The sequence below is a fragment of the Sprattus sprattus genome (genome assembly GCF_963457725.1).
Source record: "Sprattus sprattus genome assembly, chromosome: 12".
Classification (NCBI taxonomy): domain Eukaryota; kingdom Metazoa; phylum Chordata; class Actinopteri; order Clupeiformes; family Clupeidae; genus Sprattus; species Sprattus sprattus.
Window position 1 is genome coordinate 26,289,495 of NC_137910.1, and position 24,886 is coordinate 26,314,380.

The 24,886-nt window shown below is 43.7% G+C and overlaps 1 protein-coding gene across 2 annotated transcripts; it reads right to left on the reverse strand.

The window, feature by feature from the left end:
- Positions 1–2,163: 2,163 nt before the first annotated feature.
- Positions 2,164–24,865, reverse strand: mypn (myopalladin). 2 transcript variants are annotated; one of them, XM_080849253.1, is made up of 22 exons: positions 24,607–24,865; positions 22,169–23,211; positions 18,380–18,555; positions 18,202–18,256; positions 17,437–17,977; positions 17,224–17,295; positions 16,858–16,999; positions 16,655–16,678; positions 14,059–14,175; positions 13,033–13,897; positions 9,252–10,697; positions 9,009–9,150; positions 8,104–8,184; positions 6,773–6,994; positions 6,491–6,640; positions 6,324–6,403; positions 5,943–6,072; positions 5,250–5,457; positions 4,908–5,073; positions 4,655–4,788; positions 4,450–4,481; positions 3,561–3,700 (listed from the first exon to the last, which is right to left on the reverse strand). In XM_080849253.1, the coding sequence occupies exons 2-21, from the start codon at positions 23,194–23,196 to the stop codon at positions 4,468–4,470; spliced, it is 5,793 nt and encodes a 1,930-aa protein (XP_080705379.1). In that variant the 5' UTR covers positions 23,197–23,211; positions 24,607–24,865; the 3' UTR covers positions 3,561–3,700; positions 4,450–4,467. The 2 variants fall into 2 exon arrangements, with proteins under 2 accessions (XP_080705378.1, XP_080705379.1); XM_080849252.1 differs by lacking the exon at positions 4,450–4,481 and having other exon boundaries at positions 2,164–3,700.
- Positions 24,866–24,886: the final 21 nt, after the last annotated feature.

Here is a 24,886-nt window from a genome sequence, read left to right on the forward strand (position 1 = left end):
CACACACACACACACACACACACACACACACACACACATAAACACACACACACATACACACACACACACACACACACACACACACACACACACACACACACACACACACACACACACACACACACACACACACACACACACACACACACTCACACACTCACACACACACATATAAAAAAAAAACTCTGAATGAGACAAACAATACAAGTCAGAAAAGACTTCATGTCATTAGCTATGACAATAAGTATGTCTATGCATTCAAATACTTGTATGTGTCCCATATAACACAGTCATAAACCATATTTGTAGACATTTGTAGACATTTGTAGAAATGTCATCGTAAATGAAGAAGACACAAAACAAGCACAAGCGCAAAACAAGCTGTTCTTCAGAGACCACTCAAATGTACCGGGATCAATGTATGTAAGTTCTATTATAAATATCACATAAACCCGACATGTCACCTACTATTCACAACATGGCACTTCCACCATTTTCACCGCTGAACATGTAATTAAGAAGTGACCACCCACAGGACATCATGGGGAGGGAGCTGCGGTCCCACCGGCCCGTTCTGTCTGCTTGTTTTGTGTCAGACTAAGTGATTCTGGTGTGCAGTTAGGCATGTGAATTTGGTCCACCAGTTTGGTTGATTGATTAAAGATCAGGGATGGAGAGCCAGCTGCTGCTTGTCCTGTTTAAAGGTCCCCTCTCAGACATGTTGCTCAGCCGTGCTTGTTTTTCATTTTCATCTTGTCATGTGACCAGCTTGTCTGGGGGCCACTGCCCAGCCTCTGCTCTAAATGAAGACGGGCCATATGTCATCATGACCAGAGTCTGGCCTGCTTGTTATGATGGACTTAAAACATCGCCCCTGGTCATTAGGATTTAGCTTCTTAAAAAAAGGAAGAGAAAGTGTAAAACTCCATGTTTTAATCCATGGCTTTACTTCATCTGATATGGGCGCCCCACTCGTGTCAGAACAACACCTGAAAACACAGAGAAACCTAGGGCTATAAGTGATCAGAAACAGAGAAACCTATACAGAAAGCTACATGGCTGGAAGACTGTATGTGTGTGTGTATATGTACTGCTTTGCTACTTAAGCTATATTTCTGATGTAAACCAGTTTTTTTTGTTACACTAGGTCTTTATTGCTCGTAGCTTGACTGTTCTCTCCCATGTACGTCGCTTTGGAGAAAAGCGTCTGCTAAATGACTAAATGTAAATGTTAATATAAGTGAGCAGAAAACAGAGAACCCTTTACGTGTAAGTGAGCAGAAACAGTTTACAATATGCAGTTTGGGTCACATCATCAGGTGTAAGTTTAAAAATCTTAATGAGAAAACAACACAATTGTTTACAAACTGCAGACAGAACAAATATAATTTGGTTGAAAGCCTCCTATGTAAATATGAATATATTTTAATTTAGTTTTAATTGAATTTTATCATCACATATGGACAAAAGCAGACTTCTCTTAAAAATTATGCCAAATACAGATATTAAATATTAATGACTTGTCAAATCACATGATCTGTTTAACAGGAGATGATTTAGAAATGACCTTAATAGGAGACAAAATGCCTGCCACTATAAAAGCTGGCTGAAGCCTTCAAAAGATTCTGTTAATTGGTTTGGCTTATTTCTATGTTTTTCTCCTTCAAAAAAGACATCTTCCACTGTGTGATCTATAAATGCGTATCAATCATGGAGGTCACAAAAGTGTAGAGAGTGACCCAAAACTCGCTAATCCTCTGGGTGGCATCTGGTCAAATGAGACTGTTGGCAACAATCTGGTCAAGCAAGGTGAATGTAATTTTACGCCTGTTTGAACTTCCTTCCTTTAATAGCTAGCAAGATTATTAATGCCTAATTGGCTAATGAAGAGGCTGATTTATGCTCACAGAAAGGCTATTGTAATAGTTGGTTTATGGCCAGTTTTGCCACTAAAACCATATAAACCTGTTAAGGACAATGAAGGTGAACATTTGGGAATGGGCACAATTTTGAAAAAATATAAACTGTCACATAGTACATAATTACATCAGACAGATAATACTAGGAATATTTTGATGATAAAGGGTATGTCAGTTTTGACATGTGCTATTTATAACTGTGTGAGATGTATTTTGTTGTACAAATATAATACATTCCTTTGAATAAATAGAACTTTATTCACAGAAAAAGAAATCTATTTTACATGGTGCAACTTTACACAAATCGAATATTTGCCTTAAAACATTCAGTCTATTAAATAACATATTTGAACTGTTTGAAGTGTTATCCACACACCCACCATACACTGCTCTCAATTAATTCCATTCAATAATGTCTTATACATCTTTCTTGAAGAGTGCACATATATGTTGACAACATAACACAAAAAGTCACATTATGGCAAATTCTATATATTGTATATATGGTATATTAAATAATAAACTTTCATCTACAGTGTTGTGCAAACATTTAGTAAGAGAAATATAGCTGTTTTCTATCTTCAGTACAGGAATCAGTACAATATTATACCTTCCCACATGAATATGGAGCCCTTCACTCAGCCACTTTAAGTAAAGATTATCTTTTAACAATGGAAATATAATAATAATAATAATGTTTTTCAACAATGTATCAGTGATGTGGCTCTTTAAGATATTAAGATCTGTTCATAAGATATGCAAGACTAATATGACTGCAACCGGTGTTATCACTTTACATTTATTGGATTTAGCTACATTTGTGGGCAAAATCTGAAAACGGGATTTAAAAAAAAAATATGCACAATTCAATTACAAATTTGCATAGCATTACCCAGGAAAATGACCAGATCAAACTGAAGCCTCAGTTAAAATGCCTTGTGTGTTCTTTGGAGCCGTGCTAAACTATGATCTATTTCTGGGTTATCTGAACAACATGTACACACATGTTAAATCAAATACCAGTAAAAGTAAAAGACAAAGACCATTTGTGAGTGGTAAACCCCAAGTGGCTGCCAGTGGAGAAAGCATTGGAGCCAAACAACCAGTTCAGCAACTGGTGTTATTCATTTGGAATGGTGCAGAGAGGAGTGTCAGTCCTGTGCTGGGTCCGTAACGGGTCCACACAAACAAGCTCTGCTTTCTGAAATGAGTGACTAAGAATGCTGAAGGGCTCTCATGACCGCATGCTCTCAACCACGGCTCGCCACTCGTAGACTACCGGACTTTGCCACCCCAGCACTGAATGGGGAGATAAGGCCCACACTAAGGTCACTACTGTAAGCAAACTTTGACTTTCTGTCAACCTTCACTAGACGAACTGGAGAACAAAACAAAACAGAGAGATGACCAGAGAGCAACAACATTGCCGACTAACAATTACTCTCCTTGAATATACCCTGTGAAAGCACAGTCAACCAAAACAATCAAACTGCAAAAAAAGCACAATAGACTTGTTTCAGTACAGTCTACAGGTGGTGTCTGAAGGGAGGGGAGAGGTGTTGACAGCTGGCTGGGTGTGAGTCCCTGGGCCCCCCTCACTCCTCACAGCTCCTCACTCTCCAGGATGGACTCCGTGGGCGAAGTGGCGAAGAGGAAGGGGCTGTTGTCGCTGGAGGGGAAAGCAGACTTGATGTCCAGGCCTTGGCCCGTCAGTGCAGCGTAGCGGCTCGCCGGGCGCAGGCTCTTCTTCATGGGCAGGGGGACGTGCTGGTGCCACTGGGCTGAGGAGGGGAATGAAGAGAAGCACATCTCAGACACTGTCTAAAAACTCCCCATCACACACCACACAAAACTCCTCTTACACAGACGCAGACACAGACGCAGACACAGACACAGACACAGACACAGACACAGACACAGACACAGAGAGAGAGAGCAAGAGAGAGAGAGAAAGAGAGAGAGAGAGAGAGAGAGAGAGAGAGAGAGAGAGAGAGAGAGAGAGAGAGAGAGAAAAGAAACAAGCAACGTTTGGCAACACAGTCCGAACAAGCAAACTAGAAGTCACAGCAATATGTGCACTGTTCATCTCACAACCCCAAGTATGATCTATGCGATGACAATGAGATAACACATGGTTCTGGAGTGTTATAACACATGATTCTGGAGTGTTATAGCACAGGGTTCTGAAGTGTTATAACACATGGTTCTGGAGTGTTAATGAGATAAAACATGGTTCTTGAGTGTTATAACACATGGTTCTGGCATGTTAGTGAGATACATGGCTCCAACCATGCCTTGCATGCATAACTACTGTTCATAGATGTACGTGAGACCAGAATAACATGATTCTGAGGTTGAATGACATTAGTAAACCAGACAAAGGTCATGACGGACCAAGGACATGGTTGGCAGAGAGAGAGAGATGTTGCCTCTGAGAGACCATCTTGTATCTCCAGTAGTACAAGAAATGTTTACTACAACACTTAAAACTGTCTTAGAGCAACCATTTGCCCCCTTACATTGGGTTTACCTTTTCTGAGCAGTGTGATCAGTTGAATGTAGCTGCAGAACAGTGACATTGTTAAAAAGTTAAATAAAATTAATAGATCAGATATTGGATCAGTTTCTATCATGCCAGAAGACTGGTTAATAATACAGTGTCAGGGGCTTTAGCCTGTTTAAGATCATTATCACCTATTAAGATTAATGTATAAAAAGCATAATCTGTCTCTTACCATAAATGTCTAGTCGTGATGTACATGAAATGACGCCTGCCTCGTTCTTGGCTGAAACTGTGTACCACCCAGCATCCTCCTTCCTGGTTGGCTGGATGAGGAGGCAAACATACCCTGTGGCATCCTGGTGCATGCTGGGTAAAGAAGGATTTAAAAACACTCTGTTTAGCCACTTGACCTGCCAGTTTGGTTTAGTAAAATCTCACTAAGGTTGTAAGGTTGAAGCGAGGTATGGTTTCAAGACCATGTTTACCTCATTCGATCCCTAGAATGAGGAATGGTCTCATTGTCCTTCTTCCAGAAGATGGCAGGCGGAGGCATGCCCACCACCCTGCACTCTAGTCGGACGGGGGTGCCCTCTGCAATGCCTGTGTTCTGGAGCTTCTCCACAAACTGGGGTGGGTGCTTCATCTCTTTCTCTGGAAGACAAAAACTGTGCTCATTATATAATAACCTTCTTTCAATCATCTACGGTTAAAATTGATACTCTCTTCCAATAATCATTTCCAAATCCACTTGTAGAGATGTATATATATCACAGCGGTGGCACATTTCTCTTGCACATAGAGCCGAGTCACAGTAACAACAATCTCACCCACGACTCTCAGCTCCAGGCAGAAGGAGCTCTGGCCAGCTTTGTTGGAGGCGATGCAGGTGTAGGTTCCAGCATCATTCTGAGTCAGTGGGTCAATGACCAAAGAGTGGATGCCGTTTTCTCTCACGAGCATCCGGTGAGTGTAATCTGGATAAATGGGTCGCCCATTCAGTAGCCACATGATCTCTGGGTTTGGCAACCCACTCACCTTCAGAACAATACAAGACGTACATTTGGATCTGTTACAAACACAACCCACTCACCTTCAGAACAATACAAGTACATTTGAATCTGTTTCAAACACAAGTCCAGGATTCCATATACTATTCAACAAGCAGATGTAGACACATCATTATGAACAAATAGAGAGATGTCCATATTATGTTCCGATGTGACCTAAATAACACATTATCAAGAAGTGACAATAGTTCTTTAGACCAATTGTTGCTGTTATCAAAAGTAACATTATTGGTTCAATTATTTCCAGATGGTGTATATATGTCCTGACTGCACGGTGCACTAATGGTGTTGGGGTGACATACCTTGCAGTCCAGACTACAGGGTGCACTAGTGGTGTTGGGGTGACATACCTTGCAGTCCTGACTACAGGGTGCACTGATGGTGTTGGGGTGACATATCATGCAGTCCTGACTGCACGGTGCACGGTGCACTAGTGGAGTTGGGGTGACATACCTTGCAGTCCAGTCTGCATAGCCGCCCCTCATGGGCCACCATGTCTCCTGGAGCTTGCAGGAAGTGAGGTCGGAAGAAACGCTCCTGGGTTGGCTCTCCTTCCTCTACTTCCTGGACCCGAGCCCGCACTCTACAGTAATGCAGGTTATTCATCAGGTCATCTTCATTCATAGATTGTTTGGTAGTAGTAATTATTCTAGCTGATTAAGAGAGAGAGAGAGAGACAAAGAGAGAAAGAGAGAGACAGAGAGAGAGAGAGAGAGAGAGAGAGACAGAGAGACAGAGAGAGAGAGACAGAGAGAGAGAGAGAGACAGAGAGACAGAGAGAGAGAGAGAGACAGAGAGACAGAGAGAGAGAGAGTCGTGTGTGGATGCACCCACCTCTGGGAGTGAATGACAGTCGCCCGGCTTCTCAAAGGACCCGTTTGAACAATCAGATGCCCAGAGCAGCTCATCCTTCCCTGAGACACAAACATGGCTTTGAGTGGCTGCTGTTTGAATGGGAACACTCAAAAGTAAAATGGCCAAAGTCCAAAACTGAGAGATACCTGTGGATTGGATGCCATTACTGTGTAGTTGCCATCATCGTCATTTGTGACAGCTTCTATGCACAGGGCACACGTACCGTCTCCTTCCCTCACTTTCTTGTAGTGCACATTCTTCCTTAGGATCTGTTTCCCGTCTTTAAACCAGTAGACCTAAGGAGGGTGCATGGAAATGAATCACAAGTCATGGACACCACAGTTTTCATAGCGTGACATATGTGACGTATGTGAGGTATGAGAGCTATGTGAGGTATGTGAGGTTAGTATGAGATTACACTACTGCACCTTTGGGACGGGGATTCCAACCACTTTACAGCTGAGTGTGAGAGGAGCTCCCTCCATGGCCCGGAAGTTCTTCAGCTTCTTGTCAAAGAGCGGGGCGATGCACCTGCCCGAGGGGATGGCGTCATGCTGCACTTCATCATCGGACTCCTCCACTGGCGTCCGCTCCAGCCGAAACTCAATCTCACTCATCAGCCTCGCCTCAAAGTTCGACACCTTATACTCCTTGAGAGGAACGGTGAAGAGAGTCATGGGGTTTCTCTATGACTGAATACTGCAACTACCCATGAAAAACACACATTTCATACACATCATTTCAACACCTTGATTTACAGGCCCTCATTAACTCTCCTCAGTTGTCCTCATTAATGTAAGCATATTCAAATAATTTGTCAAATTATGATCTGGCATGACCATTTTCTTATACAGCTCACTGTGTGTGTGTGCGTGTTGCATTGATAGAATGATGAATGTTGAACAAAATCATTGAAAGCTCTAGAATATGTTGGATATGTTTTTGTTTTCTTATAATTTGAGCATAGAGATTGCTTTATCATGTCTGTCTTGTTTGTTTTTCAACTGGCATTCAGCTATAGAGATTGGAACTGGTTGAAGAGATGACAAGAAAACTATACATTTAGAAATGTATCATGTTAAAACAGTTCAGCATTCTATACTACATACTATACATAACCTATACAGTTAAAACTTTTCAAAGCAAATTTTGAACAGAGTTGCTATAATCATCATGCCAACAGTGTACCAACATATCTTAACTTACCCTTTAATACATGCCAACGCTTATTCATGGGTTCATAAACTAAGTTCCTATACAAAGGGCCTATCTATAATAATATGTTGACCAAACTGTCTGCAATGAGTTCTTTGGTCTGATTGGGGTATGTGACTAGAGGAGGTGGTTTAGCAGTGATATGAGTGATATGAGGAGTGTCTTCTAAACAGTGATTATCCATGCAGATCAGACTGTTAGTGAACAGAAGCTGAAGCGCCCACATGGCAGTAATGGATGGCTGGATGGATGGATGGATGGATGGATGGAGGGAGAGGGAGGGAGGGAGGAAGGGGGGAGGGAGGGATGATGGATGGAGGAATGGAGGGAGGGAGGAAGGGGGGAGGGATGGATGGAAGGATGGATAAATGTATGTATGGGTGGATGTATGGATGGATGGATGGATGGGTGGATGGATGGATTGGTGAAAGAATGAGTAAATTAGGCACGCCGCTGTGGGGCCACCTCCGCCACACACCCCTGTGTGTTTCCCACAGTGCTAGTAAGCAAAGCGGTGTGGGCGGCAGAAGAGGCTGGTTTGTACCTCGTCATAGTTAACGACAGTTGCAGTGGGAATGTTTGGTCCAAGCGGTCTGCTCGCTGCTTTCCCCTCATAAGACAGCTTCTATGAGAGGACAGGGATGAAGGGTGAAGACAGACATGACAAACATGACATGACATGAAATGACATGACATGAGACAGATATTCTCCTCACATTCCAGATGGATTCTGACACGTCTGTTTCTAAAAGGCATTGGGGATTTGAATGAGTTAGATAAGTACAAATGTAAATAGTGTTGACATGGGGAAGAGGATGATGATGATGATGATGATGATGATGATGATGAGGGGGAGGATGAGGATGAGGATGATAAGGGGGAGGATGATGATTACAAGTCTGTCATGACTGTCCTACAAGTATTGGGACTATATTGATCCAAGGTCTGGTGTCCCCTGAACACATCTAGGCCATATATGGGGATGGCTGCAGATAAGGTCTGGTGTCCCCTGAACACATCTAGGCCATATATGGGGATGGCTGCAGATAAGGTCTGGTGTCCCCTGAACATATCTAGGTACTATATGGGGATGGCTGCAGATAAGTTGCCACGGTTTGTACTTGTCTTACTATTGTAGTAAATTATATGATATTGTCTTATCCAGTGTTTGGCCTGGGAATCCTATGCATTTTTTCCTAACTTCCTATGTTTATTTCATGGCCTCTACAAAGAATGGGATCAATAAGTAGTTTTGTACTCATTTGTATTATGTGCAGTCTGACTGATCATAGATTTGATATGCATTTCTCATTGCCTTTATACCCCAAAATGTGACATTAATCCTGCAAAATGCTGGTGTACTGTTCACCTCCACTTTTTCGTCACTAGAAATAGGCAAGTAAACCAAAATAACAAATTCAGTATACAGTCGTAAAGAGACTCTTATACCTGTGCCCCTTGGCGTATAATGTCTTCTTTAAATCTCAGCTTTTTCTCAATATCGTGAAGGAGGGATTCTTTGCTCTCACGGATATCCTCGTCCGATGGGAGCCGGTTGCTTCGTGCCGTCTTCCTCAGTATGCTCTGAGGCCTGAGCATTTCCGACAAGGTATTGGTCATTAGTCAAGCCTAAACTAAGTACACATTCAGAGTTACACACTAAATATGAGGGGGGTGAGTTGGGATACTTACACAATAGGGGCTCTCCTGGGCAGGCCCATGGCGTTAGTGGACTGGGAAGAAAGTGAGGGGAGAGAGGGGAGGACGGAGCTGAGGAAGGCCACTGGGTTCTGGATGGGGCTGGGCGAGGAGTTGCTGGAGGTCGGGGAGGAGGCCTGGGGGGGTGACTGAGCTCGGAAGAACGGGGAGGAGATGAAAGAGGGTGGCCCCAGGGTTGGGGAGGTGATGTAAGCAGGGGGACTGGTGGCGGGCTCAAGCACCCTGGTGTGGAAGACACGTGGAAATGTGGGGAAGTTGGAGACGGACGAGGCAGGGCTGAGGGGAGATTCTGTTTCCCGGGCCAGCTTGAGGTGGAGCTCGGCGGCGAGCTCTTGGAGCAGGGGCACCGGGGACTCAGTGGGAGAGGGGCTTCTCACGGGGGAGAGGGTCTGGGCAGTGATGAACTCCTTGGGTCTGGTGTAGCTGAAGCTCTGGGAGTTGCTGGCACTAGAGAATAGGGAGCTCACTGGTGGAAATTGTGGGGGGTTGTACTGGGATACAGGGGCTGGGGCTGGAGCTCGGGGTGGGGGTGGGGGTTGGGGTTGGGGTTGGGGTGAACTGAATGGGACCATTGGGGCTTTAGGTAGCACAGGAGACAGAGGGGTCAGAGGAGCAATGTTGAGCATTGAGGAGCTGATACTGGGTGCATAAGATGGAGCTCCACTCATGGGTGGTGTGGGCGTGGTCATGAACATGGGCACAGGTGGAGAGCTCACCACAGGCATGAAGGTGGTGCTGAGGGGGCGTGGTGTAGAGGTGGGAGGGGCCATGCTCATCGCTGGGCCGGCCATGGGACTCATCTGTGGTGGAGGTGCCATGGTCATGTGGGGCAGAGGCGCCGCGCTCACACTCATACCAGCCACATTCATTGGGGGCATTTGTCTGACTGGAGCGGCGACCAGCTTTGGTGCTGAGGGCGCAGGCATGCTAACAGGGGGTGCAGACGTGGACGCTATTCGAGGCATCATGGGAGACAGAGCCGTGTGTACAGGAGGAGCTGCTTGGCTAAACTGAGGAACTGGTCTGGAGTTGACCAGAGGAGCTGGAGCTGGAGCTGGAGCTGGAGCTGGAGCTGGAGCTGGAGCTGGAGCTGGAGCTGGAGCTGGAGCTGGGGCTGGGGCTGGAGCAGGAGCAGGTCTGGCCTGAATAGGTGCGTGTGTGGTTGGGGCAATAAAAGAGTCAGTGAAAGGTGTGTTGAGTGGTGCTGATGGGTGCTCGTGGAGGGGTCTGCTGGACCAGGGGGAGTGCTCTGGCTTGTCCTGGCTCTGGGGGCTGGTGGACCAGGGTGAGGGCTCTGGCTTGTCCTGGCTCTGGGGGCTGGTGGACCAGGGTGAGGGCTCTGGCTTGTCCTGGGGGCTGCCATCCTGCTGCTGCTCCAGAAGCACCTGGTTATGCAGCAGCTGGAGCTGGACCGGGTCCCTGCAAAAGAGCATAACCAGCGAGTGAAGCTCTGTTTGTGAACAGAGAATGTTGAGGCTCAATGACATGCTCAGATCTCTGGTTTTAATTAATTAATGGGTCCACCAGACAGCCCTCTACACTAGAACGACTGGCACTGGTGCCGTGATTAAGACAAAGTGTGAGGTCACTTCTTGTCTACTGTTTTCATATTTGCAACTACTGGGTAGAAGTATACTGGGTGGAAAAAGAAATGAGCAATTTTGACTAACTGACTAACTATGCTACTACTACTACTACTACTATTGTCATTATTATTACTAATATTTAAGGCTTGCAGTAATGAAATGGCCTTGAACTTTTCATACTCCATCATGAGAGCAACAGTGAAAGAAAACATCCACCTTACTGAAGTAAAAATTGAAAGATGACTATAACTACTGCCAGTATGGAAAATATCTTAAACCATTTTCCTGTGGTAAACATTTGTGTAATATGTAAACTTTATCTTGCAAGCTCAACCCTCTGAGCTTTGGGATTGGATCTGAGAACTCGTGAAGTTGCTCTGACCCTCCCCCGGGGCCTGTTCCTCGACACTGAGTTGCCTACTTGGATTATTCCCAATTATTTTTCCCAGAACTCCATACGACAAACGACAGATGCCACTACACTCTCTGGAACTTGATGTTGATTCAATGAAAGCTGCACAGTTCCCCTCCTCTGCTTTTGACATGCCATGCTGAATATTCATAAACACAGGGTTGGGTTGGCAAAGTTACTTTTGAAATGCTATAGGTTACAGATATCTTGTTACCCTGTTGAAAAACGAATAAATAATTAAACAAAGTAATCAAAGTAAATTTGATTACTTTCAAGTACTTTTTGATTTGCAGACGAAAGGCGGTGTAAATTCAAACAAGAGAACCGGCCACTAAACAATAACAACAATGAAACACATACAGTTCAAGAGAACCAGTCAAGAACAACACTTAAACACATACAGTTCAAGAGAACCAGTCAAGAACAACACTAAAACACATACAGTTCAAGAGAACCAATCAAGAACAACACTAAAACACATACAGTTCAAGAGAACCAATCAAGAACAGCACTGAAACACATACTGTTCAAGAGAACCCATCAAGAACAACACTGAAACACAAACTGTTCAAGAGAACCAATCAAGAACAACACTAAAACACAAACTGTTCAAGAGAACCAGTCAAGAACAACACTAAAACACATACTGCCAAATGATGGAGCCTGTCTAGATGGTGAAAAAATGCAAAACAAAAGAATGCATGTTATATTCTACACATAAGCTTTAAAGCTTTTTACCAAAAATGTATTTGAATGTAACCCCTTTGTAATCACCAAGATTTTGATAAGTAACTCTAAATTTGTATTTATTTAGTTGCAAAACTCTCTTACATGTAACAAGTAACTCCTCATCCTGGACCAAACCATGCAGACCCTTGAGTTTTGTACACATCACAAGTTATTTCCTCCATATTATCTGAATATTTGTGTTCATTTGATCTGTATCCAACATATATTTACATCATGTTGCAAACCTCACAATAAATGTTCATCCGAGAGAAAATAGTTCCTCAGTCCAGTTGTAATGCAGACCACCAATCCCAAAAAAGGACTTCCAATCATTATTTGTACCTAAAGGTTTTGCCAAATAAATGTCCTCTCGTGCTCCATTCTAAAGTACTCCAATCAAGCTGCACTGCAGCATTTCCGATAAACTGTGCTGAACCTCACATTCCTCTCCCAATGCCACATATTCCATTACTGTATTCCAAAATAACACCTGATACTCTTCTAAAAGAAGATTAAGGCAGCTATCATGAATAAAAAAGCCTCTGCAGAGATCTCTCCACTCTGGAGAGCTGAAACACTGTGTTATATGCAGAGCAACAAGAAACTGCACTTACTTTCGGAAATACCCCCACTTACTCTTCCAGTGCGTAAAACTCCACATAATGCAGAGGGGAGATGAGAGAGTCTCAGACTGGAGCACTTTGCTTTGACAGCCAGGGCTTGGAGCAGAGGCTCAGCCCTCCTATGGAGAGTGTTTACTTTTCCCAATATAGATGCGAGGCTGACTAGAGCTGCAGCTTCTCAGACTGGACCCTCTCAGACATGCAGTAGAGGAGCTAGTCTCCCCCTTCTGAAGCCTTAAACAAGCCCAATCTCTGAGAGATGGCAATAAGTTCAGTAATTAAAATAGGCCATTTTGGTTTCTGGTTTCATAATAAAAAACACTACAGTGTACCATACGACAAGCATGACTGCAACACAATTATCAATATTTGTCAGGATCATCAGGATGTCTCAGTGTACTTACAGTTTGGGTTTGGCCAGAACAGGAGGTGGCGCCTTATGTGATGGGTACATGTCCCCATGGGTGCTGGATCCATCCTCACTGTCCTCTTCCTCTTCCTCCTCCTCCTCCTCTTCCTCAGGCAGTCTGAAGGTCACCCGAAGGCCCACTCGTGAAGCGGACCGCGGCTCCCTGTGGTTGACAAGTACACCCTCCGGTCTTGACTTGAGGCAGGAGGCAGGGGGAGTTGGGAGGGGTACAGTACATTTTGACTCGGGTGTTTTGGCTGTGGCACCCTCTGTTTTAGAGGGTAGAAACATGGTGACAGAGGTATCGGTTGAGAGGAAGGACTGTGCTTCAGGTTCTAGGACTGCTGACTGGTCCAGCTGGGGTTTGAGGCAGGAGGTAAGAGGTTCTGCGGGGGCTGCTAGGATGGGGCCGGACTCCTTGGGAGGACCGTGGTCGGCCTCGTGATTGCGCCACAGGCTGGGGGCATGAGGGTTTAGCTGGAGGGGGCCGGAGCTGGGGGGCTCGTAGGGTGGGGCGCTCAGGTTAAAGCTCAGCGGGTCGAGGCGTGGCATACTGAAGCTGGTGGGGTCAGCCCGCGAGAGGCTGGACCTGAAAGCGTCGAGGTGGGGTCCGCTGAGGCTTAACGGGTCAAGGCTGGGCATGCTGGCGCTGTAGGCGTCTAAGCGGAGTGAGCTGTTGCTGAGGGGGTCGAGGGAGAGCGTACTGGAGTAAGCCTTGCTGCAGTTGGTCAAGGATCCATCCAGCTGTGACTTCACACTGGGTGCCTTATACTCGGAGGTTGTCTGTTTGGACACCTTGCGGAGCGCGGACTCCAGGTTTAGGCTGGGTACTGTTACATGGTTTGTATTGGTGTCACTGCCTAATGGGGTGCAAAAATAACATATGGTTCACTCTGGACAGCATCAATGGAAGTAAGTAAGATACTATTCTGCACTGTACTGTGCTGGACAATGTGCGTTTTCATACAGACTGTGTAGTGTGTCATTGTAAACATCCCTCTTCATGCAAGTGAAGAATTACCTTTTACTTTCAGTGCTGCGATACTGGAGACAGTGCCATATTTATTACTGGCCGTGCAAGTGAATGTTCCAGAATCTTCAGGGAAGACTTCAGCAATAACCAAAGTGCATATCTCCTCTTGAGTTTACACAAAAGAAAAACACACACATATTTTAAAGGCCGCCCACTTAGTTGTTTCAACAGTAGGCTAACGGATATGACACTGGCATGACATATTGACCACAGACAAAAGTTTTGGACTGTTGCGGATGGTGTTTACAGACATCCTACTATAATCTAAATACTGAATATCCAAAAAGTGAATACTTAAACATCACGGACAGGAACTTTTCACAAATGGTGAGCAGGGGTGAACATTGACGATTACATCTGAAGTAAAAAGGTACCAAAGCTACTTTATTTCAATTTGATTAAACAGTGTTTTCAATCTTCAAGTCTGTCAGTTAAGTACTTCTGTATCTGATTGTATCTTGGGGTTACTTAAATGGGTAAAGAACCCGTGGTGCTGTTGATTTAAATCTGCCTTGGGCTATGGACACCTTGAAAGGGTTTGTGGCCGTCAGTGTTTGACAGAGACCGGTTTGGCTACCTTATATGGTTAGGGCTCAGCTAAGCACCGCTGGCTCTCATTCACAGAGAGACACAGGAACACAAGCTTCCCATCTCAGACCGTAAATTACTTCAAGCTATGAAAAACATTTCAGATATCAGAAATGTGGATAGATTCATGCTATTACGTGTAGACTCTTAGTACTAATATGGCTATAGCTACTAACCACACCACACACACATACCACACACACACACACTCACTCACTCACACACCACATCACACCACACTTCACTACACAGACCACACACACACACGTGCACACACACATACACACACACACACACACACACACACACACACACACACACACACACACACACACACACACACACACACACACACACACACACGTGCACAGGGTTTCTGTTGGTGTATGTGGCTATAAATAAAAGCATCACATTCAGGTTTGTTTAATTATTTAGTTTAACCCCTTGCCAGAGATATATGCAGGACCTTTGCATATTAGGTCTTGTGCCCTACACCTCATTGCACACTGCATGTTTCTGTGTATGAAACACCTCTACTGAGGGAATGGATTGAATTTGAGATCAAACATAAGCTTTAAGTCACTATGTCATGCAAGAATTTAGAAACCCCATTTCTGGATATTTTAGATTTTTTTCCTAAAATGCAATAAAAACAAGAATCTGCTATTTGTAATTTCAAAAACCTTTGAAAAAAGAAATCACTTTAAATGCTTTGCCTTACAAACTTGATTTTGTAAATATAAACATGCCTACAACACCCTCAAAAAAGTTGAGACAGGGAGCATTCACGAAGCCTCAGTCTTCACAAGCAAGGATGGGTCGTGGCTGACAACTTTGTGACAAACTTTGTGAGACAATTGTCAGTTAGTTAAAAAAAAAAATCTCCATGCAAGATGCAAAGACTTTACATATTTCACCGTCTACAGTAAACAATATTGTGAGAAGGTTCAGGGAAATCGGGGAAATCTCAGTTTGAGTAGTGAAAGGCTGGAAAGCACTGCTGAATGTACGTGACCTTCAAACCCTCAGAGGGCATAGCATGAGAAACTGTCATGCTACTCGGATAAATATAGCCGCATTGGCTCAGCAGTACTTCAGAAAACCGTTGTCACTTCACACAGTCCACTGCAGCATCAAGAAATTAAATCTGAAACTTCATTACGCAATGAGAAAGCCATACAATAATGATATGCAAAAACCTGGGCTTGAGCTTATCTCAGATGGACCGAAAGAAAGTGGAAACGTGTGCTGTTCTCAGATCTGCCCATGTTTCAGATTGTTTTCGGCTAACACCGCCATGGAGTTTTCCGTGCCAAAGATGAAATGGACCCTCCAGACTGTAATCAGTGACAGGTATGGTATAGGGATGCATCAGTGCCCACAGCCTGGGGACCTTGCATACGTGTGAAGGTACCATTGACACAGAGGCATATATCTGGATTTTAGAGAGACATATGCTGCAAGCAAGGTCATTTATTTCCCCAGGAAGACCATGGCTATTTCAGCAAGACAGTGCCAGACCTCCTTCTGCATGCGCAACAACAGGGTGGCTTTGTAGACACAGAGTGCGTGAGGCTGACTGGCCTGCCAGCGTCCAGATCTGTCCCCTATTGAACATGTCAACCAGACAACGGCAACCATGGACTGTTGAGCAGCTGAAGTCTTTTATCAAGCAAGAATGGACAAATATTCCACTTGGAAAACTGAAACAATTAGTTTCCTCAGTTCCCAAATGATAAAAAATGTGGTGGGATCAAAAAAGAAAAGGTGATATAACACAATGGTAAACATGCCCCTTGTCCCAACTTTTTTGGAGTGTGTTGCACTCATCAAAATCTAAGTTTGTTTATATTTACAATATACAGTTAAGTTTGTAAGCCAAAACATTGGAAATCTTTTCTTTTGTCAGATATATAAGATCTACAACTTTTCCAGAAATGGGGTTTGTTTTATGATCTATTATTCATTCCTAATGAATTACATTTCAAAGGCATACCTGATTCTGCCATAGATCGGGGCTCTGCAGGAAAGAAAAGCAAAACAAAGATAAATTACAACAATGAAAGAAATTAGTGGACAAGTAAGTAGACAGAGAGCACTGCCTTACCATGTGACGAAATTCAGCACGTAATCAACAAAGTAAGTACATATACTGTTGTTAAATTGAAATAGAATTCGACGGCTGGGGTGTTCTCTTACTCTTCTGCAGGATCCTGAAGTCAGGCGAGTCCTCAATGAGAGTCCCCTCTCTGTACCATTCCACCTTAGGGGAGGGCACGCCTTTCACACGGCCCTCTAGCACCACCAGCTGGCCCTCCTGCGCAAGCACATCCTGCAGACTCTAAGCCAAAAACACACACACCATTGTCCTAAAAAACAAGCCCTTACAGGAAAACAGCAAAACTCTGCAGAAAAATGACCGGTATTATTACAGCAGAGTGGAGTGTAGAGAGTGGAGAGTAGAGTGACAACATTCTACACCAAGTAAGACAAACGTTACAACAAAATCTTGGCTGATGCCTGTAGACATAAACGTCTAACACAAAAAATAACAAAAATAGTCACCTTTGTAAAAACAGGGGCCGCCATTATTGGCCTTCCATCTAAACCTTGAGGATAGCTGCCTCCATTCTGACCCTTCAAAGGGAAACATAAAGTGAGGCACTGCACAGACATAACTGCCTAGATGGAACAGTGCAAATCAAACTGTTTCAATACAAAGCAGCACTGCATTTGAGGATGTTGTGCAGCATATTGACTTTTGAATCCGAGGTCTACCTCAGGTGCATTTGACTGGGTAGACACCACAAGAGGCGGGAGTGAGGTGGGAAGCGCTTGAGTCAAAGATTCCACTGTCTCCTCTGGGATGGACGGAGCCGTGGCGGTAGTCAGGGCGGGTGGAGATAGGGGAATCCCCACGGGAGGCGGCAGTGGTGGGCTCGAGTCCAGCTGAGTGCTCACCAATGAGGAGACCCCCTGGGTGGCTGTTGGCTGCACAAGTGAGGGAGGCTCTGGAGGAATCTCCTGTATGGGGGCAGGCGTGCTGATGTCTTGGGCCGTTACAGGTGCTGGCTCCAGCTGAGGGCACGCCAGCGGAGGGCTCGTCTGGGCAGTGGGCAGAGGAGTGGGGAGGACTTGGGTGGGTGGAGGAGGAGACAGGTCCTCGCTAGTGTCTGGCTGTGTGGGAACCTCTGAGGGTGGTGCAGCTTCAGGGTAAATTGTTGCGGGTGCAGACGGTGCTTCCACAACGAACGCATTAGCCTTACTGCTGGAGAGTGAAGGCAAAGTGGTTTGTGACTGGGCTGCTTTCTCCTCCAACCTTCACAGGGACATGGAAGAAAGAGGTCAGTGGAAAAACAACAGTAGAAAAGGTGCAGCAGATTACAGTATTTTCTTATTGGAAAATCTGCAACAAGTGGTGCGGTGTGGTGTGGTGAAAATAAAGAGAGGATTCTTCCAGAATGTTCATCATTTGCCAAAACATGATTGTATTGTATAATGCAGTGGGCTGTTTTTATCGGTGACTGTCATGGTAACACTCACTGTTCTTCTAAATGTTCAAAAGGCTGTTCTGGCTCAGAGTCTGAAGAAGAGGCGCCTGTAACACAAGACACATGACAGGAAACATGGATCACATCAAACTGTCAAGTCAGTCAAATTAAATGAGCTTGAACTTAAAAAATTATAATCATATAAATAATAATAATGATCAACCGCTGACCTTCAATATAAATTTCTGCAGATGTTGAATCTGTGCCATAGAAGTTGGATGCGAAACAGGAGTATCGTCCTGTGTCTTCTTCAAATGCCTCAGCAATGATCAGGGAGTGCAGTTCTCCATTGGTGATGATCTGGATGTCAGGACTGTTCTCCAACTCTTTCCCCTCACAGAACCACCTGAGCAGCATCATCATATGTACACATTTGACCAAAGATGTCTGGAATAATGGCATTGGCATTTAACAGATGACTTACATCAAATTCAACAATTTAGCTGATGCATTTGGTAAGAATACAAATAATTAAATGTCTATAATAATTGTTAAATGCTTTGGTTTAAAAAAAAAAAAAACTGAAACAGTTCATAAGTGAAACAAAATGAATATGAAAGGTTGACTCATTTCTGATTCCAAAAGCTAGATATCTGCCTAATATGAGCTATAACTCATTAACATGTATGACATTTTAGACAATTAGTGGAACTTTAAAAACAGTGGTACAACAATAATTTTCAACTGGTAAATGAATAATCACTATCAAAAATAATTTAATAAGTGGACAAAAAAATGACTCAAATAAACAGTTGCCCAAAAACATACATATGAATGCAGTCTTGTGTAATCTTAAGTGGTGTCAACATTAGATCTCTTCAGTTGTACTGTGTAGCTGCATGGCTACGGTGGTAACAGTTATTTAACCCTTTGGTGAGTTAGTTAGCATAAGAAACAGTTAATTATTTAACACTTCCCAAAAACATCTATTAAACATGTTAAAACTAAAAACATATGAATAAGCCTACTTTGTCTATTCTTTTGTGAGGTACCCAAACCACTGAAAATGTACGAGTAACATTTTGAAGCTAAGGGTTTGCTATTAGCAATGTGGTTTCATTAACTCAGGAAGCTTGAAGAACTCTTTTTATATACACCATATGTTTTATTCACTATGATTTCCTCTGTCCATTTCCCTTTGGGAAGTGCAGCCACAGGACGGACATGAGCCCCTGACTCTCTGCGCATGGTTGTGCTTTGCCTCCACTGCTATAGTTTAGCTTTTAAGATTAGCAACCGTTTATTTTGGGCTGATGAAGCAGGGTTAGTGTGTGAACCCCAGACAGTGATAAACAAACAGGTGTCAGTGAGTGAGATGATGTTGCCTCGGGTCTTAGTTTAATCACAGTCCCCACATCAACAGAATCCAGTCATATCAGCAATATCAAGTAACTGGATTGCAAGACCTTGTTAGATATGCCAAGAAAATGCCACGACACAATAAACCATAAGTTAATTGATACTTCCTTCTTTAATAGAGTAATCTTTAGACTGGTTCAATTTCTGACATCATATGTGCATGCACAGATCTGTAAATGCTAAATTGTGTGAAATAGTTCCTGTAATAGAAGTTTCTTACCATAAAATATTAACGTATCCCATAGCAAGAAAAATTATACAAGGATTGATGAGAAAAACTGGCAATACTGGTGACAGACTGCATATGTGGTGAAATGACCTTTGTACAGTATTAGTTCTCCACATAGAGATAAAATAACTATCATTATGACTGTACTAGAAGTATAAGGAAACAGTCTGACTTGTATGTAGGCCTACGGGTATATTCAACAGTAACTTCTTCTGTCCCGAATAAAAGCCATACCACAAATACAATGACCACTTTCCTCAATGACTGAATTGAATTAAGTGACACTGGTACAATATCTCAATAAACATTGATATTTTTAAGTTATTTCCTAAGTACAGTGCCATTGAGTTGCATGTATAGGCATATGTTACTAGCCAACACTTTGTCAATCAGCCCTAACCAACAAGAAACAGTAAAATTGTAAGAAAAACTTACTTCACTCTATTGAAGAATCACCCAACTTTCACTATCCTGAGGTCAAACTAATCCATTGCCCTCACAGGATACAACAGGGGTGTCCAATTGTAGCAATGAAACATGATCGAAATTGACTGTCTGACAAAGTATGTCGATTCTTATGAGTAAGGGTTTAATTTAACAGTACGAGCGGTAAGAGAGTGGGCTAGTCCTCTTGGTGGATACTCTGGTTGCACCTGTTAGGGGGTTATTTTTCCTCCAGACACAGGCCAACATCGCACATAAGCCTGTCCAAGCTTACAAATATGACTGCATACCCAACATACACACACACTGCTAAACATAGTTTTACTGCACACAAGATCATGCTAATTGACTAGGCAATGTTGAATGTATATTCGACCTATTAATGCCAACTAAACTAAATGCTTTATATGAAAAAGACAAAATAAATTAACAAGGTCGCCATGACATGTGGACATTTTAAAAAATCAAAATGACTTAAAAGGTATTTGGGTTTGGTTGGAAGTTAAATTCACGTAAGTAAACAATAGTTTCCTAATAGTGGTCAATATCTCTTATATCTCCGCACTAAACAACTAAGGAAGTGAGTCTACAAGCTAAATAAAAACTAGGAAAGATCCCAAATACCCAACTTAAAGAAAAAAATCTTTTTTTTCTAGATCTTTTACAGTTGGCTTACAGGACATTTTCCATAAACTGCACATGTATAGACAATTGGCTTTATCAAAGGAACCCCAATAAACAAGTTGTGTTAAAAGCTAGAAAGCCTTTCTTACCAAATCTGTCAAAGTCAATTCCAGTATCATCCTCCAAGTCTTAGCAACTAAAACCCAAATGTGCCCATTGTCTTGGGAGCCATACTGCCAAATGTACTTGCTGCTTGTCAACATTGTCCTCTGGGACCTTTCCGTCACACCCGCGAGTTCTTTGCCTGACCTCTCTGGGTTACTTCTGTCTTTGTCTGTCACTTCAAACACTGTTCAGCAACACACAGCACCAGGCATGTGACAAATGCTGAGAATGAGGCATTCTAGTGCAGCAATTTCTTTACTGAGGTCTTTAGTAGGGTGATGAATTTTGACTGTAGACATTGAGAACTTCATTCACACATGCACACGTACACATACACACAGGAACACACATGCGCACATGCGTGCAAGCACGCACACACACACACACACACACACACACGCACGCACAAAAATGCACACACTCATTGGCCTGTTAACAAAGTTGAGATGATCTAATATTCCTGACATAACCCTGTCTGAGACAGCTGACTAAATGACTCTGGGACTAGTGACAGCTGTCTATTGGTGTCTCCTGTCAACCACTCCACTGCATGTCACCTCACAGAAGACTTCCCGAGTCCCGTTTCACCACCACACAAGCAGTTCTATTCAATCTCTACCAACAATCAGAATGGACTGAGTAATGAAGCTCAGTCCATTCTGAAAGAACATGGAGCTATCTCAGGAGGACATAATAAGTATATGATTTAAGGATATATAGGCTATATATATGGACTCTTGGAAAACAACCACTAACATGATGATGACACAGCCATACACCATTTTGTTTGTCCCTGAAATAGGATTGCAAAAACTGAACAGAGAACATGGCTGCTGCACAAGAGCACATGTCAGAAGTCAGCATAAACTGACTGTTATATTGTCAGCATAAATTACATCTATGTACACATCCATGTAACATCTGAGTTATAATATGCTGGGATACACATCAACTGAAAACACATCAAAATACACTCCACACCATACAAATTGATTGATGGGTTTCGTCCAGTGGACGTAAAATGATGGCTGTTTTTTTATGAAGGTCAGTCACATATGAGCTAATTATAACGGTTATAAACAGTATTAATGTTGTAGGAAAAAACTATTTCTGATATGTGTGGCTTATTTTTACTTACCGAACTTCAGGCACAGGGAGACCTCTCACAATACAGTCCAGCTGGACCTTGCTTCCCTCTGGAACCTCCCGACTTTTGATCTTCTGGATGAAGTGGGGAGGATCGTAGACAGGCTCCTCTGAGCTCTGGACCTCCAGCAGGGCTGGGTTCTCAGCCTCGACCTCGGCCACAGCAATGGCCTCATCTTCAGCCTCAGCTTCAGCCTCAGCTTCCTCCTGTGGCATAGCCACAGGCATGAACAAATCCTGCCCTGGCATTTCAACTTCCTGTTGCGGGAACTCCTCACACAGGGCCTCTGGTTGGTCAGTGCTGAACGAGTGAACGGGCCTCTCCCTCTCATCAGCAACACTGAGACTGAAAGCCGTGCCATCAGGCTGGGGCTTGTTCTGGTACCTGCTCCTGTGGCCCTTGAAGGACCGAGGCCGTACCCTCTTGGAGCTGTTGGCCTTAAAGAGTGAGGAGAGTTCCTCGATGAAGTCGGCAGCTTTGTTGAGGAACTCTTTTTTGGACTGAGTCTCAGGACCATAAGGCGTGTTCCTCTCAGGCCGCTTAAAGTCCTGAGAAGGCTCTCTGGGAGCTCTGTTGTTCCTCATCACATTGTCAGGGAGAGACACTGGGTTTTGGAGCGGCTGTTTGTTTGATATGAATGGCTGTGTTAGTGGGCTAGTCTCAGTTTTTTCAACAGGAGGTTTTATAATGGGTAAGGCCATCTCTGGAGTCTCAGAGGGGGGAATCTGTGGAGGTTTGACCTCGGACCTTTCATTCTCATGGGGTTCGTGACCAATGGCTTGTCTGGCAAGATTGACACTTTTGTCGAGTTCCTCTTGACTGAGGAAGGCTGACAGGTCGGGGAACTGAGGATCCTCACGCGTCCCAGATTCCTCCGCCTTGCCTTTAAGAGTTCCGTACACGAGACGTCGTGAGGAGGAGGAATCCGGGTGACCCATTTCTCCATGTCTGTGGTGAGCCCTGGCCTCTGCAAGGTAGCTTTCCCGCAAAAGCTGTGACAATGATGTGGGCTGGTCCATTCTGTTCTCTGTATGCTTCATGAGACAAAAAAAACAACAGTATCATTGTTATATATAAATAAATAAGTTTAACTCGATAATATGTCAAACAAATTAGGACCAAATGTCATACAAACTTAAATGCAAGAATGCAAGAATGATGGATGTGTATGGATGTGTCATACAAACTTAAATGCAAGAATGCAAGAATGATGGACCGAGATCATGGGAGACACTACAAATGGCTCAACAAATAGTTCCACATTGCTTTCGGCAATTACAATCTTAAAATGTAGTTGAATTATATTTAGTTGGGATTCTCTTTTCTAAACCTTTGCACTCACGACACACTCTTTTAACATGCCAAAGGTCGCTTGTACGTCGCTTTGGACAAAAGCGTCTGCTAAATGACTAAATGTTAATGTAAAGGGCATAAGAACATACGATATATACAACACAGATGGAAGCTTTGTGACATTGTGGTAACCAGGTTAATGCTTGTGCTTAAAAGCACTTTATTTGTTGTAATTTGTCTCAATGTAAAGCAGGTGCCAAAAAAACAAACACAGAACCCTATTCTATCCTAAGAAGTAGACCCATGAGGCCCAAACATTAGCAGGACAAAATTAGGTTGCAGTTGTTTACAAACCAGTATTTCACTTTCATATCCAACCTATCACAATGTGTGATCTATATCATTGATTCTCTCTGATATAAGACGTACTTGACTCGCTTAAAAGCATAAATCCCTTGACACAGTAACACATGCACTCACAGATATTAAACAAGTTTCTGACACTGGCCCTCAGTCGTTATTGAATCCCGAAACGGGATAGGGCGAGCAGATGCTACTGACACTCAAATCAGTGCAATTAAGAGCAGCAGCAATGCCCTTCCAATAGACCTGCTGCGGCAGCTGGTGTGTACATTAATCCTTTGCAAACAGAGTCCAACTCTCCCAAGTCATGCCTAATTATAGCGTGGGGTCACTTTACATAAAAAATCTGAAAAAAATCAGTTTGCTTGATCACTCTGGAACAAATGATAGTACATCTAATCAGTGATTCGATTAAGGAATGAAAGTGTCCGAGCCTCAGGTTCACACTTTAGCCAAGGGAATATTATGCGAGGGGAGAAAACACTACATCACACACAACCACCCCCTCCGCAAATCAGCGGAAATAGACATGGATCAAGCCGGAGTGAGGTCGCCCCTATCCTTTTATTCACCTAGGTTCCCTCTAGTTACCGTCACATTAAAGTTTGCATTCCCTCCACAGTTGTGAATAAAGGGCAGTGCGTGGGAGAGTCCGTACGGGACGACTGCATGCACATACCAAAACAAACAAGTTAATGCAATCAGCAGTGCAGCCAGGGCGGCGGATACTATGACCATCAGGTATTGACAGGGAATGAAAGGGGGTGGTTTACCTTTCTCTTCAACCCAGAGGAGGCCGTCCAGAATCTGGCAGTCCTTGAAGCACACCTGTGTGCGTGTGTGGTGTGTGTGTGTATGTGTTTTTTTTCCCCGTGGCTGAGCGTATTCCGGGGCTGTCCAGAGAAGGCCCCCCAGGAAACAAAACTGGCCTGAGGGCAGCTGCCCGTGCTTCCTCTACTTTTTGCACAGAGTTAACCTTGGGGTTTGAAGGGGGAGATATGAAGGCAAGTAGCAGGGGCAACCTGTCACCAGTAAAAGTAGCAACATTTGTCA